Genomic DNA, 16,678 nt, shown 5'->3' with positions numbered 1-16,678 from the left:
AGTCTCCTAAGCCAGGTGTCTTGGTATAAATTTTGACTCTCTATTTCACGGCATCTCACTCTTGGGTTATTATAACAGCTTCTTTATATAATGGTCTTCTTGCCAAGAGTGATTCCTTTCTGTATACTTCTGCTGGGAGATTTTCCTTTAAAAATCTGTGTAGAATTTCCACATTCCTAGTATATTCAGTTCAGTTCAGTTCAATCACTCAGTCGTGTCAGACTCTTTGCGACCCCATGGACTGTAGCCTACCAGGCTCCTTCATCCATGGGATTTTCCAGGCAAGAGTACTGGAGTGGGTTGCCATTTCCTTCTCCAGGGGATCTTCCCGACCCAGGGACCGAACCCCGGTCTCCCACATTGTAGACAGACGCTTCACCATGTCAGCCACCAGGGAAGTCCTAGTATGTTAGAGCACCTTTAAAATCCATATATGTTAACTTGACATCATCCCCTAGCCTACTCCAGTTGTAGCTCTTTGCAATTGCCCTGCCTGCACCTTCTGTCCTAACATGAACTTCTCAGCATTTCCAAACCTGGCATACTGTTGACTACTCTGATTTTGCACGAGTCATCCCTGCAAAGTGGTGTACATTTCCTCCCTTTTGGAGGGTCTATGAATACTTCCTCATTTTTCAAGATCCAAATCAAATGTCACTTCTTTACAAAAACGTCCAAACTTTTCCTGAGCAAAGCCACCCTTAGAAATTCTGATGCACTTTATTGCCATCTCAAGGAATTTACTGCTGATCTTAACTTGTTGAAATTGATATACATGTGTGTATTCCTGCCCTTTCTTTCCAGCATTGAACTGTGAGTGCTTTGAAGACTTGGTAACCTCGGAGTTAGCCCAGAGTCTGAAGCCAGGAAGTGCTCCTTAAATGTGTGCTAAACAAATAAACCTTGCTTAAATATACAAGCATGCAATTACAAAGCCACACTGAAAATTTCTTTCTCTAATATATATGTTTATATGCACACACATATACATATATATATATTTATGTTTAGAGAGAGAACACATATATATTATAGACATATCTACATTTTTATAGTACATTATACTATAACTAAAGTGTAATGTACTAGTGAGTGTATAGTTATATATGTATATATATGTGTATTAGATTTGATCTAAACTAAGTACGGCTAGATAAATTACCTTTATGACAGGGACTAAACTAAAAGATTGAGAAGGGAGAAATGTAATCTGAATTTTTATCAGACTGCTAATACTGGCATACATTCATTTTTGTTGTTGTTGTTTGCTTGCTTAGTTGTGTCTGACTCTTTTGAGATACCACAGATGGTAGCCCACCAGGCCCCTCTGTCCATGGGAATTCCCAGGCAAGAATACTGGAGTGGGTTGTCATTTCCTTCTCCGGGTGATCTTCCCAACCCTAGAGATCGAACCTGTGTCTCCTCTCTGGCAGGTGGATTCTTTACCAATGAGTCACTTGGGAAGCCCCAAATTGGGTCTACCTCTCATCATAGGCAAGATAGGCAAGAAATTGAGAACTAGAGAGAATGTTTCTTAACGGCACCGTTGTTTACCTCAAAAACTATATCAAGTATATTGTAGGAGTTCATCTGTGCAATATTGCTGTTAAATCTTCTTGATAATTAACCAATAGACTTAAAATCATTTGAGGAAAGAAAAGTCTTACATTCCTTATCCAGTGGCATTTAGAATGAGACATCTATATGTACTAGTTGGTATGAATTTAAAACAGCTAAGCTATTTGGATCTCTCATGTGAATTCAAACTTAATATTACCAAGATTGAATGGTTTATTTTTCTCAAGAAATATGACTCTTACTCATTTGCCCCTGTTTTGGTAAATAGTACCAATATCTGTTCAGTTTTGAAATCATAAACGTGAGTGTCATTCTAGAACAAGATTTCTCAACCTTGATACTGCTGACATTTGGGGCTTGATAATTCTTTGTTCTGTCTGCATGTGTATCCTATGAGTATGTGTGTGAGGCCAGGAGTGGGGGCAGGCTATCTTATGCACTGCAGAATATTTAGTGTCATCTCTGGCTTCTACCCACCAGATGTCAGAAGCATCCTCATCCCTCATTGTAACAATCAAAAATGTCTGCAGACATTGCCAAATAGCCTATGAGAGAAGTAGGGCAAACTCTCCCAATAACAACCATGACTCTAGAATCCAGCCTGTCCTTCACTCACAAATTCTTTCCCCCAAACTTACAAGCTATCAGCAAGTCTTTGCAATTCTCCTTCCAGCCATATCTCACCATCTCAGTGATCTCTCTTTGGTACCTGTGTGTGTTTGTGTGTATGAGTTGCTCAGTCATGTCCGACTCTGGGTGACCCCATGGACTGTAGCCCCCCAGGCTTCTCTGTCCATTGAATTCTCCAGGCAAGAATACTGGAGTGGGTTGTCATTTCCTTCTCCAGGGATCTTCCCAAGCCCGGAATTGAACCCAGGTCTCCTGCATTGCAGGCAGATTATTTACCATCAGTGCCTATACCACTTTTCATCCAGCTGAGGACACTTTCAAGAATGAAAGGGGTTGTTATTAATAATTAAGTGGACAAAATAGGTGGGCTTCCCAAGTGGATCAGTGGTAAAGAATCCACCTGCCAATGCAGGAGATGTGAGTTCAATCCTTGAGTCAGGAAGATCCCCTGGAAGAGGAAACGGCAACTCAGTCCAGTATGCTTGCCTGGGAATTCCCATGGACAGAGGAGCCTGGCAGGCTACAGTTCATGGGGTGGCAAAGAGTCAGACAGGATTGAGCAACTGAGCACACACGCACAGAGAAAAGAAGCATAAATGTATCATCTTGACCTAAGCCTCCACATCTGAAATCTGAACTAAATGCTCAAACCCCTCACTAACTTTATAGTTTTTATCCTTGTCTCCTCATTAGCAACCAGGGTCTTTCAAACGCTCTAGTGATAGCTCACCATCATGCTTAGAATACCATATAAACTTCTAACTCTAACTTGGCCCTTCTTCCTCTCTGATCTCACCTCATGATAACTTTCCCCAGTCCTCACTATACTTCATATCACTGACCTTTCTTTCCAGAATGCACCAAGCTCTTTCCTGCCTTAGCATCTTCGTGTTTGTCAGCCTCTACCTAAAATGCTCTTCTCAAGCTTTAGCATGTATCTGACTCCTTTTGCTTATCGGGTCTCAACTTTGCTGCTTTTTACCTGTCCTTAGAAAGGGATTCTCTCAGGTCCACCCTCACCCAGCAGCACAGGATAATTCTGTTAGTATCACGTTCTCCCTATTGATTTCCTTCTGAGCATTTATCTCATTCTCAACTTAATGATTCTCACATTGTTACTAAGCTATGACCTACTTACAGTAAAACACAGAAAGCGCACTGCTTTTAAGTGTATAACTCAATACATTTGAACATATGTAAACTTACCTGTAGGTGTCAACTAGATCAAGACAGAATATCTCTACCATTCCAGAATGTTCTCTCAGGCCCTGTTACGCAGATAACCACTAATCCAATGTCCATCTCTAGTAATTAGTCTTGCCTGTCATAGCCTGTAAATATTTTGTTCACTTGATTTTCTGTTTATCCCATTAGAATATAAACTACCAGAAGAAGGGGTCTTGGCTACCTAGTTTTCCATTCTATGACCACTGTCTAGCTCAGCTCTGACACATAAGTTGCTTAATGTATATTTGTGTCTAACTCCTTGTTGTCCTGTAACTCAATAGCTATGCCTCAGTGAATCACGAAATCTGTCAAAATCAACATTCAGTCAGTGGTGTGGGTTGTGTACCTGTGTGGTTACAGTGTCAAATAGTCAACAGTTGTTCTTCGTAGTGATTGTAATTATGCCCATTTAATAGGTGGGAAAGTAGAAAGTAGTATTGAATTACTAGTATGGCTCACAAAAAAATCAATAATTAACAAAGCTCAGCTCAGTTCAGTTCAGTCACTCAGTTGTGTCCGACTCTTTGTGACCCCATGAACTGCAGCACGCCAGGCCTCCCTGTCCATCATCAACTCCCGGAGTTTACCCAAACCCATGTCCATTCAGTCGGTGATGCCATCCAACCATCTCATCCTCTATCATCCCCTTCTCCTCCTGCCCTCAATCTTTCCCAGCATCAGGGTCTTTTCAAATGAGTCAGCTCTACGCATCAGGTGGCCAAATTACTGGAGTTTCAGCTTCAACATCAGTCCTTCCAATGAACACCCAGGACTGATCTTCTTCAGGATGAACTGGTTGGATCTCTTGCAGTCCAAGGGACTCTCAAGAGTCTTCTCCAACACCACAGTTCAAAAGCATCAATTCTTCAGTGCTCAGCTTTCTTCACAGCCCAACTCTCACATCCATACATGACCACTGGAAAAACCATAGCCTTGACTAGATGGACCTTTGTTGGCAAAGTAATGTCTCTGCTTTTTAATATGCTGTCTAGGTTAGTCATAACTTTCCTTCCAAGGAGTAAGCATCTTTTAATTTCATGGCTGCAATCACCATCTGCAGTGATTTTGGAGCCCTGAAAAATAAAGTTAGCCACTGTTTCCACTGTTTCCCCATCTATCTGCCATGAAGTGATGCGACTGGATGCCATGATCTTAGTTTTCTAAATGTTGAGCTTTTAAGCCAACTTTTTCACTCTCCTCTTTCACTTTCATCAAGAGGCTCTTTAGTTCTCTTCACTTTCTGCCATAAGGGTGGTGTCATCCGCATATCTGAGGTTATTGATATTTCTCCCAGCAATCTTGATTCCAGCTTGTGCTTCTTCCAGCCTACTGTTTCTCATGATGTACTCTGCATATAAGTTAAATAAGCAGGGTGACAATATACAGCCTTGAGGTACTCCTTTTCCTATTTGGAACCAGTCTGTTGTTCCACGTCCAGTTCTAACTGTTGCTTCCTGACCTGCATACAGCTAGAGTACAGATTTTCTTTTTTTTTTACTTTGTCTAGCATGTGGCAAGTTAGTGATAAAAAGTCAGGAAAAATCAGATGTTATCCAAGACTTTAGGAAATTTGACAGTAGTAAAAATTATTTCAAGGAGAGAGGTTTTAGAAGAGAGAGTGCAAAACAGATTGGAGCCTTTCAACAATTACAGAACAACTGCAAATAGTAAAGAGAAAGAGGGAAGTTGCACAAATAATGACAGTAGATTCGAAGAACATTACTGAATGCGTTCTGCATGTAAAGGATTGGGACAAACTGTGACAAATAATGCATTACAAGGGTGTAGGGGCAGGAGAATTCTGGGAACCAAGGAACCTGCAGGTAGGCTGTTACCACACGCACTTCCAGTAACAATCTCTTTGCTGAGACCTAAGAGGATTAAGGGGCAAGTGAGGGCTCAGGATCTGTGGGAGTTCCACTGAAAGGTGGTGTGGAGACCTGTCTTTCATGTGTTGAATGAATTCACTTCTCTTTCCCTTAACATGTATCAGAACTTTATTATGAGCTGAACTCTCTCATCACATACTCCTGTTCCCATTCTTCTTTCTTTCACAGGAGTTCCCCCCACCCCCAGTAAATTTCTTGCAATTCTGCATCCGTCTTGGGGTTTGCTTCTTAGAGAATCCAAAATGAAACACCCTTACTTTACATCACATGTTAAAATATGCTGAGATGAACTAATGACATAATGAAAAAAATAAAATAATTGTGGTGAGAAAAAAACAAAGCAAAACAAAAGAAGACATGCTCTTTGCTCACTTTTATTGTCTACCCAAGATTAGTTCGAGGAAATACTCCTGTTAGTAAAACTTCTTCCTAATAGGAAAGAAGTCATTCACTTTCTTACCTTTGTATTCCTGAACAAGACTTCTAAAACAATTGAAATAAAATCTGGAGGAGATACTAAACACCAAAATAAATTATTTCTTTCTGACTATGTAATATTCTAGCCAAGAGCTTAGTTATGTTCCCATGGAAAGATCTTTAAACTTTAGAAGTTTTTATAGGTTGAAATAAGGAAATAGATTGGGCTTCCCAGGTTGCTCAGTAGTAAAGAATCCACCTGCCAATGCAGGAAACATGGGTTTGATCCTTGAGTTGGGAAGATCCCCTGGAGGAGGGCATGGCAACCCACTCCAGTATTCTTGCCTGGAGAATCCCCTTGGACAGAGGAGCCTGGTGGACTACAACCCATAGGATCACAAAGAGTCAGATACGACTTAGCAACTAAATCATCACCACCAGGAAATAAATTAGAAAATAGAAAAAAGCAACTAAAAATGCAGTATAGTCCTTTGAATTTTATGACAATATTCTTGTGCTTTGTTACAATGCAGATGCAATTGATTATGACAAGTTTTACAAGATGGTACAGGAACTCTTTGGTCCGGAAGTGAAGAGTCAAGATGTGAAATGCTTTTATAGGAAGCTCTGCAACAATCCAGATGCATCTATAGACTGGTGTGAGGTATCCACTTTTCTTGTTTATAATATGAAATCCTGGTATTATTTTTCCCTGTTCAGCAAAAAAAAAAAAAAAGAAAAGAAGTGTTAACCCCATAGGGGTTAACCACAGTGTGCCTGTGGCATGATTCAATGCCTATACCCATTAAAGGCAAGGCACTGCCCATAATTAAAAGTGAGTAAGGCAGACAGGATAAGGTTTTCATTACATTCTAAATGAGATATTCTTTTTCAGTAGTGTCAATGTATATAAATTTCAGTATATCCATATTTTTAAGAGAAGAATGAGGTTGACCAGCTCTTATGTTTCCTGAGTCATTTTCTTATCAGTATGGTATTGATTCCTTACGTATCATTCTGGTGTTATTGGAAGAACATATAGAAGCATATTTGCAAAGTAATCTTTGAACTATGAAAAAAGAGAGGGGAAATTATTCACTCATTTAAAACTCACAGAACACTGCATTCTATAGATTTGTTTACAAATCTAAAAGGATTTGAGGCAACTTAGAATTGAAAAAAATGCACACTGCATACAGAGTAATCAAAATGATCTCTTAAATTATTTGGCTGTCTCTGAAAAATCAGAAGATACAGTAGAAAAAGAAAAAGCAGGATTTAATGGATTTGACTGTCACATTTAAGGAACTAGTAAATATGTGTATATAGAATTTTGAATCAAAGATTTAGCAAAGATACATCTTCTCAATTATATATAGGGCCATCACAAAATTGACTATATGGAAAGCTAAAAGTAATATTTCAATTGATTCCAATTTGATAAAATTAGAAACCAATAGTAAATGATAGCTCAGATCCTCAAAGTCAAACAAATAAATTCATCAATTAATTTTGGGGAAAAAATTGCAAACAAAAAAATATTTCTATTAAGCCTTTAAGGAACACAAAATTCCCAAACTGAAACGGAGAAAGAGCCTGCAGGACCTTCCCAGTAGGTCTGGGACAAAACAGACTGCTCTGTGTCCCTGCTTGTTGTTGATTGGGAAAAGCAGCTATAGAAATATACCATGACTCCCTAGGCTCTCCATGTAGAGCAAAGGACAGGCCCTAGCAGTTAACGTTTGGGGAAGTAAAAAATGCAGAAACAAAGACAGGAGAGTCAGGCAGGAGAGTACCTATAGCTTGAGCAGTTATGGCTATAGCTTAAAGAGTTAAACATAACAGATCTATCACAAAGACCCCAGATTCTGTTTTAAAGACCTAACCCTAAGTATGAAGCATGCACCTAACTTTTGCAGACATTAAAACACCCACCAGGTTGACTGCAACTTTAACCAGAAGTTCACTGCATCAGTATGCCCCTGGCATGTAACCCCCAGACTAATTAGAACCAGAAAACTGAAAATGGAGATTCCAACACATCAGCTAATCAGGGAATTTGAGCACAAGCTGATTTTGATTGTGAGCACAAGCTGATCACATACCCTGATTCTTTGCATCTGACTTACTTCACTTAGCATAATACTCTCAAGGTCCAGCATGTTATTGCAAACAGCAGAATTTCCTTTAATCTAACCTAACAACTCAAACTCATGTTCATCGAATCAGTGATGCCTTCCGACCTTCTCATCCTCTGTCATCCCCTTCTCCTGCCTTCAATCTTTCTCAGCTTCAGGGTCTTTTCTAAGGAGTCAGTTTGTTGCATCAGGTGACCAAAACATTGGAGCTTCAGCTTCAGCATCAGTCATTCCAATGAATACTCAGGACTGATTTTCTTTATGACTGACTGGTGCTCAGCTTTCTTAATGGTCCAACTCTCACATCCAAAAATGATCACTGGATATACTGGGTGGACCAAAAAGCTCCCTTGGTTTTTTAAATAAAAATAAATGACACATTTTTCATTTTTCACCAAGAACCTTATTGAACAATGTATTCAATGCTTTGTTCCACTGCCTTCAGCAATTTTTCAGGCAACTTCGTAATTCCATCTTCCCAAAACGTCTCACCTTTTTGAGCAAAGAACTTTTCCAGGTGCCTTTTCCAGTCTTCAGGGGAATTGAAACTTTTTCCATTAAGAGAATTTTGTGAAGACTAAAATAAATAGACATCTGAAGGTGCAGTGTCTGGTGAATATGGTGGATGAATCAGAACTACCCAGCCAAGCTGTAACAGTTTTTGCTAGGTCATCAAAGAAACATGAGGTTTTGTATTATCCTGATGGAAGATTATGTACTTTCTGTTGACTAATTCCTGACACTTTCCATTGAGTGCTGTTTTAAGGTGGTCTAACTGTAAGTGGTACTTTTGGAATTAATCCTTTGGTTTTCTGGAAGAAGCTCATAATAAAGGAGTTCCTTCCAGTCTCACCGTATACACTACATCACCTTCTTTGGAAGAAGACCGGCCTTTGGTGTGGTTGGTGTCATTTTGCTTGCCCCATGATCTTTTATATTCCATATTATTATACAGTATCCACCTTTCATTGATTGTCATATTTGTTTTTTTCAAAAAAATGGGACGTTTTCATCACGTTTAAGTAGAGAATTGCATGCGAAAATATGGTCAAGAAGGTTTTGTTCATTTAACTTACATAGAACCCAAACATCAAAGTGATTAACATAACCAGGCTGGTGCAAGTGACTTTCAATGCTCGATTTGGATGTTTTGAGTGTATTGGCTATCTCCTGCATGGTATAACACTGATTGTTCTCAGTGAGTGTCTTGACTGGATTGCCATCAACCACTCTACCCGACCACAGAGTACTGTCTAGTGTGAAACCTCCAGCATGAAACTTCGCAAACCACTTTTGACTTGTTTTATCAGTCACAGCACCTTCTCCATACAGAGGACAAGCTTTTTTCTTTTTGTTGCATTGCAACTATGTTTTAACATTTCTTGAAATAATGATGCATAATATGCCAAAATGTTGCTTTTTTCTTTATTCAATATTAAAAATGGTTACATAAAAATTCACTAATTTGATAAGTTTTTAAAAAAATGCATGCTGATATGACAGCTGTGACAATCAAGATTTTTTTTTTTTTTACGTTTTGAAAAAATCCAATTTATCATAGCCAAGTTCTTAAAGTTCATTGCACACTTAAAACTGCCTTGAATGCATTTTGTATATTATGCACATACAAATATTTCACAACAGTCTAGCTAACAAACTTCTTTAAATTTCCTGAACACTTTGTTGATTTTACCACCTTATTTTTCCCTATTAGGGTAAAACCACTTCCTTTATAATTAGCTGGTGTCTGCATAATGCTCCCTCCAGCTCAATTTCAAAACATGGAAATGAGTATTTGGTAAAACTTATTTCAGCTTCCACATGAGACAAAAGTCTATATTCCAGCTATAACAGACTGAGAATAGCTGATTAACAAATAAAACTCATTTTAAAATTAAATATGGCCAAGATAAAAAATCCCCTTCACATGATAGAGTTATCATGATATAATATCATGACTAATAACATCACCCCCATAAATTTGATTTTTGTCATTTCTTGCTTTCTGAAGGGCTCACAGTACTACAACCAAACTGACAAAACTTAGGGGAAAAGGAAGTGAGAATTTTTTAAAATGCAGCAAACAAAATATCTATAAACTAATAATTAAGAATACTTAATGTCATAGATTTTAGAAATGGAGATTTCAATTATGAATGAAAGGGAATACATTACTTATGTGGAGACATAAGTAACTTTTATTGTTTCTGGGCTGTGTGATGCCAACTTTAATAGTTACTTTTATTAGAGTCATACAAACAGATGTTAGTTACAAAATTAAAGTAAAATGAGTCAAAGGTCAAAGAGAAGACATGAAATGGATACTTCCCATTTGAGACCAAATATGAGGAATGTACACTGCTTGTTATTAATAACACTTATGTCTACGTTGGAAACACCTTCTCTTCATTTAATTTTCCTCATCTTGCCTGGAGGCACAATCATGGAAATAAGGGAGCCATTAATTTTTCCCTTGTCCCACAGCTAAGCAGTCAACAAAACTCAAGGACTAGAGTGAAATCCATCTTTTCTTCTCCACCCTGCTGCCTTGGCTGTAGTTCAAGCCATCACCCTTTCACCTGGACCTTCAAGATGACATCTAGACTGGTCTTTCTGTCTGCACTCTTGCTGTAAATCTCATGCATACCTCTGTGATTATTCTAAATTCTCAGCCTAACTAAAACTTTCATTGGTTCCTCACCTTTGACAGAGTCAATTTCAAGCTCTTTACTTGGGTCACAAGACTTGTCATGAGCTGGTCCAACCCTCCAGCCTTACCATGTCCTCTTTCAAGTACATCAGTGCTGTGAAAGACTTGCAATGATGGATATACTTTGGGAGACCATAAATTGTTTGAGGAAAAAATTCATATTTCATGTATATATTTTCCCAGTATAATTATTATTGCTAAACACTGTTTCATATCCCTAGTGTTTTTTGTTCTCATTTTTTAATTTATTTTTTTATTGAAGGATAATTGCTTTACAGAATTTTGTTGTTTTCTGTCAAACCTCAACATGAATCAGTCATAGGTATACATAAATCCCCTCCCTCTTCAACCTCCCTCCCATCTCCCTCCCCATCCCACCCCTCTAGGTTGATACAGAGTCCCTGTTTGAGTTTCCTGAGCCATACAGAAAATTCCCGTTGGCTATCTATTTTACAACAGTAATGTAAGTTTCCATGTTACTCTTTCCATACATCTCACCCTCTCCTCCCCTCTCCCCATGTCCATAAGGCTGTTCTTTGTGTCTGTTTCTCTGTTGCTGCCCTCAAATTCTTCAGTACCATCTTTCTAGATTCCGTATATATGTGTTAGTATACAATATTTATCTTTCTTTTTCTGACTTACTTGACTCTGTATAATAGGCTTTAGGTTCATCCACCTCATTAGAACTGACTCAAATGTGTTCCTTTTTATGGCTGAGTAATATTCCATTGTGTATATGTACAACAACTTCTTTATCCATTCATCTGTCAATGGACATCTAGGTTGCTTCCATGTTCTGGCTACTATAAATAGTGCTGCAATGAACAATGGGATACATGTATCTTTTTCAATTTTGGTTTCCTCGGGGTATATGCCTAGGAGTGGGATTGCTGCATCATATGGTGGTTTTATTCTTAGTTTATTTATTTATTTATTTATTTTTATTCTTAGTGTTTTTTTTTTTTTAAAGAATCTCCATGTCTTCCATAGTGCCTGTATCAATTTATAATCCCACCAACAGTTTCTCCACACCCTCTCTAGCATTTGTTGTTTGTAGACTTTTTGATGATGGCCATTGTGACTGGTGTGAGGTGATAATCTCATTGTAGTTTTGATTTGCATTTCTCTATTAATGAACATGAATGGAACGTGATAGATGAATGGAACACATCTATCTTTTCATGTGTTTGTTAACCATCTGTATGTCTTCTTTGGAGAAGTGTCTGTTTACATCTTTCTCCCACTTTTTGACTGGGTTGTTTGTTTTTCTGGCATTGAGTTGTATGAGCTGCTTGTATATTTTGGAAATTATTCCTTTGTCAGTTGTTTATTTCATTTATTTTCTCCCATTCTAAGGGTTGTCTTTTCACCTTGCTTATAGTTTCCTTTGCTATGCAAAACTGTTCAAGCTTAATCAGGTCCTACTTGTTTACTTTTTTTTTAAAATTTCCATTACTCTGGGAGATGGGTCATAGAGGATCTTGCTTTGATTTATGTCATCGAGTGTTCTGCCTATGTTTTCCACTAAGAGTTTTATAGTTCCTGGTCCTAAATTTAGGTCTTTAATCCATTTTGAGTTTATCATTGTGTATGGTGTTAGGAAGTGTTCTAATTTCATTCTTTTACGTGTATCTGTCCAGTTTTCCCAGAACCATTTACTGAAGAGGCTGTCTTTGCCCCATTGTATATTCTTGCCTCCTTTGTCAAAAACAAGGTATCCATAGGTGTGTGGGTTTATTTCTTGCCTTTATATCTTGTTTCATTCATCTATACTTCTGTTATTGTGCCAGTACCATACTGTCTTGATGACTGTAGCTTTGCAGTATAATCTGAAGTCAGGAAGGTTGATTCCTCCAGCTCCATTCTTCTTTCTCAAGACTGCTTTGGCTATTCAGGGTCTTTTGTGTTTCCATACAAATTGTGAAATTTTTTGTTCTAGTTCTGTGAAAAATGCCTTTGGTAATATCATAGGGATCACATTGAATATGTAGATTGCATTTGGTAGTATAGTCATTTTCACAATATTGATTCTTTCTACCCAGGAACATGGACTATCTCTCCATCTGTTTATGTTGTCTTTGATTTCTTTTATAAGTGTCTTATAATTTTCTGTGTACAGTTCTTTTGTCTCCTTAGGTAAATTTATTCCTAGGTATTTAATTCATTTTGTTGCAATGGTGAATGGAATTGATTCCTTAATTTCTCTTTCTGATTTTTCATTGTCAGTATATAGAAATGCAAGTGATTTCTGTGTATTGATTTTGTATCCTGCAACTTTGCTAAATTCACTGATTAGCTCTAATAATTTTCTGATACTATCTTTAGCTTTTTCTATGTACAGTATCATGTCATCTGCAAACAGTGAGAGCTTTACTTCTTCTTTTCTCTTCTGGATTCCTTTTATTTCTTTTTCTTCTCTGATTGCTGTAGCTAGGACTTCCAGAACTATCTTGAATAATAGTGGTGAAAGTGGACACCCTTGTCTTGTTCCTGATCTTAGGGGGAATGCTTTCAGTTTTTCACTATTGAGAATAATGTTTTCTGTAGGCTTATCATATATGGTCTTTACTATGTTGAGGTAGGTTTCTTTTTTGAAGTGTTTTAATCTTAAATGGGTGCTGAATTTTGTCAAAGTCTTTTTCTGAATTTATTCAGATTGTCATATGGTTTTTATCTTTCAATTTGTTAATATGGTGTATCACATTGATTGATTTGCATATATTGAATCCTTGCATTTCTGGAATAAACCCAACTTGATCATGGTCTATGAGCTTTTTGATTTGTTGCTGAATCCTGTTTGCTAAAATTTTGTTAAGGATTTTTGCATCTATGTTCATCAGTGATATTGGCCTGCGGTTTTCTTTTTGTGTGTTGTCTTTGTCTGGTTTCAGTATCAGGGCAATGGTGGCCTTGTGGAATGAGTTTGGAAGTGTTACTCCCTCTGCAATTTTTGGAAAGAGTTTTAGAAGGATCAGCATTAGCTCTTCTCTAAATGTTTGATAGAATTCTCCTGTGAAGCCATCTGGTCCTGGGCTTTTGTTTTTGGGGAGATTTTTGATCACAGCTTCCATTTCAGTGCTTGTAATTGGGTTGTTCATAATTTCTATTTCTTCGTGGTTCAGTTGTGGAAGATTGAACTTCTCTGAGAATCTGTCCATTTCTTCCAGGTTATCCATTTTATTGCCATATAGTTTGTTCATAATAGTCTCTTATAATCTTTTGTATTTCTGCATTGTCTGTTGTAACCTCTCCTTTTTCATTTACAATTTTGTTGATTTGATTCTTGTCTCTTTTTTTCTTGATGAGTCTGGTTAAAGGCTTGTCAATTTTGTTTATCTTCTCAAAGAACAAGATTTTACTTTTATTGATTTTTACTATTGTTTTTTTCATTCCTTTTTCATTTATTTCTTCTAGGATCTTTATGATTTCTTTCCTTCTACTACTTTTGGGGATTTTCTGTTCTTTTTCCAGTTGTTTTAGGTGTAAAGTTAGGTTGTCTATTCAATGCTTTTCTTGTTTCTTGAGGTAGGATTGTATTGCTATAAACTTCCCTCTTAGAATTGCTTCTGCTGCATCCCATAGATTTTGAATTGTGTTTTCATTGTCATTTGTTTCTAGAAAATGTTTGATTTCCCTTTTGATTTCTTCAGTAACCTGTTGGTTATTTAGAAACGTGCTGTTTAATCTCCATGTGTTTGTGTTTCTTACAGTTTTTTTGTTGTAATTGATATCTAGTCTCATAGCATTGTGATCAGAGAAGATGCTTGATATGATTTAAATTTTCTTAAATTTACTGAGGTTTGATTTGTGACCCAATATGTGGTCTATCCTGGAGAATATTCCATGTGCACTTGAGAAGAAGGTGTATTCTTCTGCATTTGGATGGAATGTCCTGAAGATATCAATGAGATCCATCTCATCTAATGTATCATTTAAGACTTGTGTTTCCTTATTAATTTTCTGTTTTGATGATCTGTCCATTGGTGTGAGTAGGATGTTAAAGTCTCCTACTATTGTTGTGTTACTGTCAATTTCTCCTTTTATGTCTATTAGTGTTTGTCTTATGTATTGAGGTGTTCCTATGTTGGATGCATAGATATTTACAATCATTGTGTCTTCCTCTTCAATTGATCCCTTGATCATTATGTAGTGTCTTTCCTTATCTCTTATAATCTTCTTTATTTTAAGGTCTAATTGTCTGATATGAGGACTGCTATTCCAGCTTTCTTTTGCTTCCCATTTGCATGGAATATATTTTTCCATCCTTTCACTTTCAGTTTATATGTGTCTTTAGGTCTGAAGTGGATTTCTTCTAGACAGCATATCTGTGGGTCTTGTTTTGTATCCATTCATCCAGATTGTGTCTTTTGGTTGAAACATAACACAATTGTTTTGAGTGAAGGTAAAGAAAACTAAGTGCTACTAGAGCCATCTTACAAAAAATAAATAGAAAATAATTTTGTCCAACCCCCAAAATCTCTTTGTATTAGCAATGCCACAAAAAGGTACATTTTATTTCTCTAGGTTTTAGATACAAATGTATTTGGAAAAAATGGATGTTTAGAGAGTAATAAAACTTTAGGACTCAACTAAAATATCATCTAGACCTGTGCTTTTAGTTTATAGTGAGGGAAATTAAATGTAAAGAGATGTAAAGAAATGTGATTGTCTTAAATTGATAAAGCCAGTCACTAGAAGATTCAAAAGAAGATACAATCTTCTTTTCCTGCAATAGTATGTTATTCTAAATTTCCAGTGAGCAATTCACAAGCATGTTCTTTCTAAGAGCACATCCAGTTAACTCAAAGAAGAGCCATCCCAGCACATAGACATCTGGGATGTCTATGACTGTGTTCCCCCAAAGTAAACTTAAATTGAGCTACTTTAAATCTTCCCAGGAAGCTCAGTGGTAAAGAGGCTACCTGCTAAGCAGGTGACACGGGTTCACTGAACCCTCCCTGGGTCAGGAAGGGTTCACTGAACCCTCCCTGGGTCAGGAAGATCCCCTGGAGAAGGAAATGGCAAGCTATTCTGGTATTCTTGCCTGGAGAATCCCATAGACAGAGGAGCCTGGCAGGCTACACAGTCCATGGGATCACAAAAGAGTTGGACATGACTTAGTGACTAAGCAACAAAAATACTATACACCTAAAACTATATGCTAACTTCAAAAATGTGAAAAGAATGGTGCAGGATAGGTTAAAAAATGAGTTGCATACTGGTTTTTATTTTCATTTATCTGCTTTTTATTTTCTCCAAATATTCTACATTGAACATGTGTCCCTTAGGTAATCAGGGAAAAAAAATATAGTTAAAAAAGATAGATCACTTAATGAATGTAGCAAGCCCTTTAAATAACATAGTTAAAAGAAAATTAATACTCTAAAGCATCATCAATAGTCATAAAATTCTCTAAAATGTCCCACTGGTTACTAGAGTGAAATTTAAACTTTTGAAAGAGAAATTCTGAGATTCTTGAGGCTATAGCCCATCACAAGAAAGGAGGTGTTTTCTGTTCTTTAAAAACATTTTTTGTAAACCTTTTCTTTCAAAGCGTAATAACAAAGACAGCTAAAGAGGCATCTCTTTGAAAGGCCTTTATGTGGTATAATATCTCAAATTTTTTCTCAATAAATGTTAATAATTTGATGTTTTTAGTGTTCTTTGGAAATTGCTTATGATAAGCATTGCAATATTATGTCACTAAGCTTAAAAATAGCAAAAGGTATCATTTTCATAAGAGCAGATGTCCTATAGGATGGCACCTATCATAGATGTGACTGTAAACCACATATATGACAGATTGCATGGCTAATGTACTGACCGGGCAAGCAGCAAAGGTGCTCAGTGGACAGTTTAGAACTTGCAAAGAGGATATTAACACAAATATTCATTCCTATTGTCATTTCACATTATTATCTGATAATTATCTCACACGACTATCTGAAGTTAAATAGCCTGCTAATGTTGATATTTGTGTTGTATTTTGCACAAATAGCTTATTGTATTGAATTGCATTTATAAAAAGAAGATGTGATAGGCAGAATGCTAAAGATGTCCCCCATGCCAGCCACCTGCCCCAAGATTCT

General features: G+C 37.1%; 1 protein-coding gene across 1 annotated transcript in view; it reads left to right on the top strand.

The window, feature by feature from the left end:
- The window catches only part of WDR64 (WD repeat domain 64), a 122,550-nt gene that overhangs the window by 3,533 nt on the left and 102,339 nt on the right, over window positions 1-16,678 (top strand). The window contains exon 2 of the mRNA XM_061160259.1: window positions 6,275-6,405. Coding sequence (XP_061016242.1) covers window positions 6,275-6,405 — 131 coding nt within the window. The remainder of the gene's footprint in view (window positions 1-6,274; window positions 6,406-16,678) is intronic.

The sequence above is a fragment of the Dama dama genome, chromosome 14 (genome assembly GCF_033118175.1).
Source record: "Dama dama isolate Ldn47 chromosome 14, ASM3311817v1, whole genome shotgun sequence".
In the NCBI taxonomy this organism is placed as follows: domain Eukaryota; kingdom Metazoa; phylum Chordata; class Mammalia; order Artiodactyla; family Cervidae; genus Dama; species Dama dama.
This window is presented reverse-complemented; position numbering and strand designations above follow the sequence as displayed.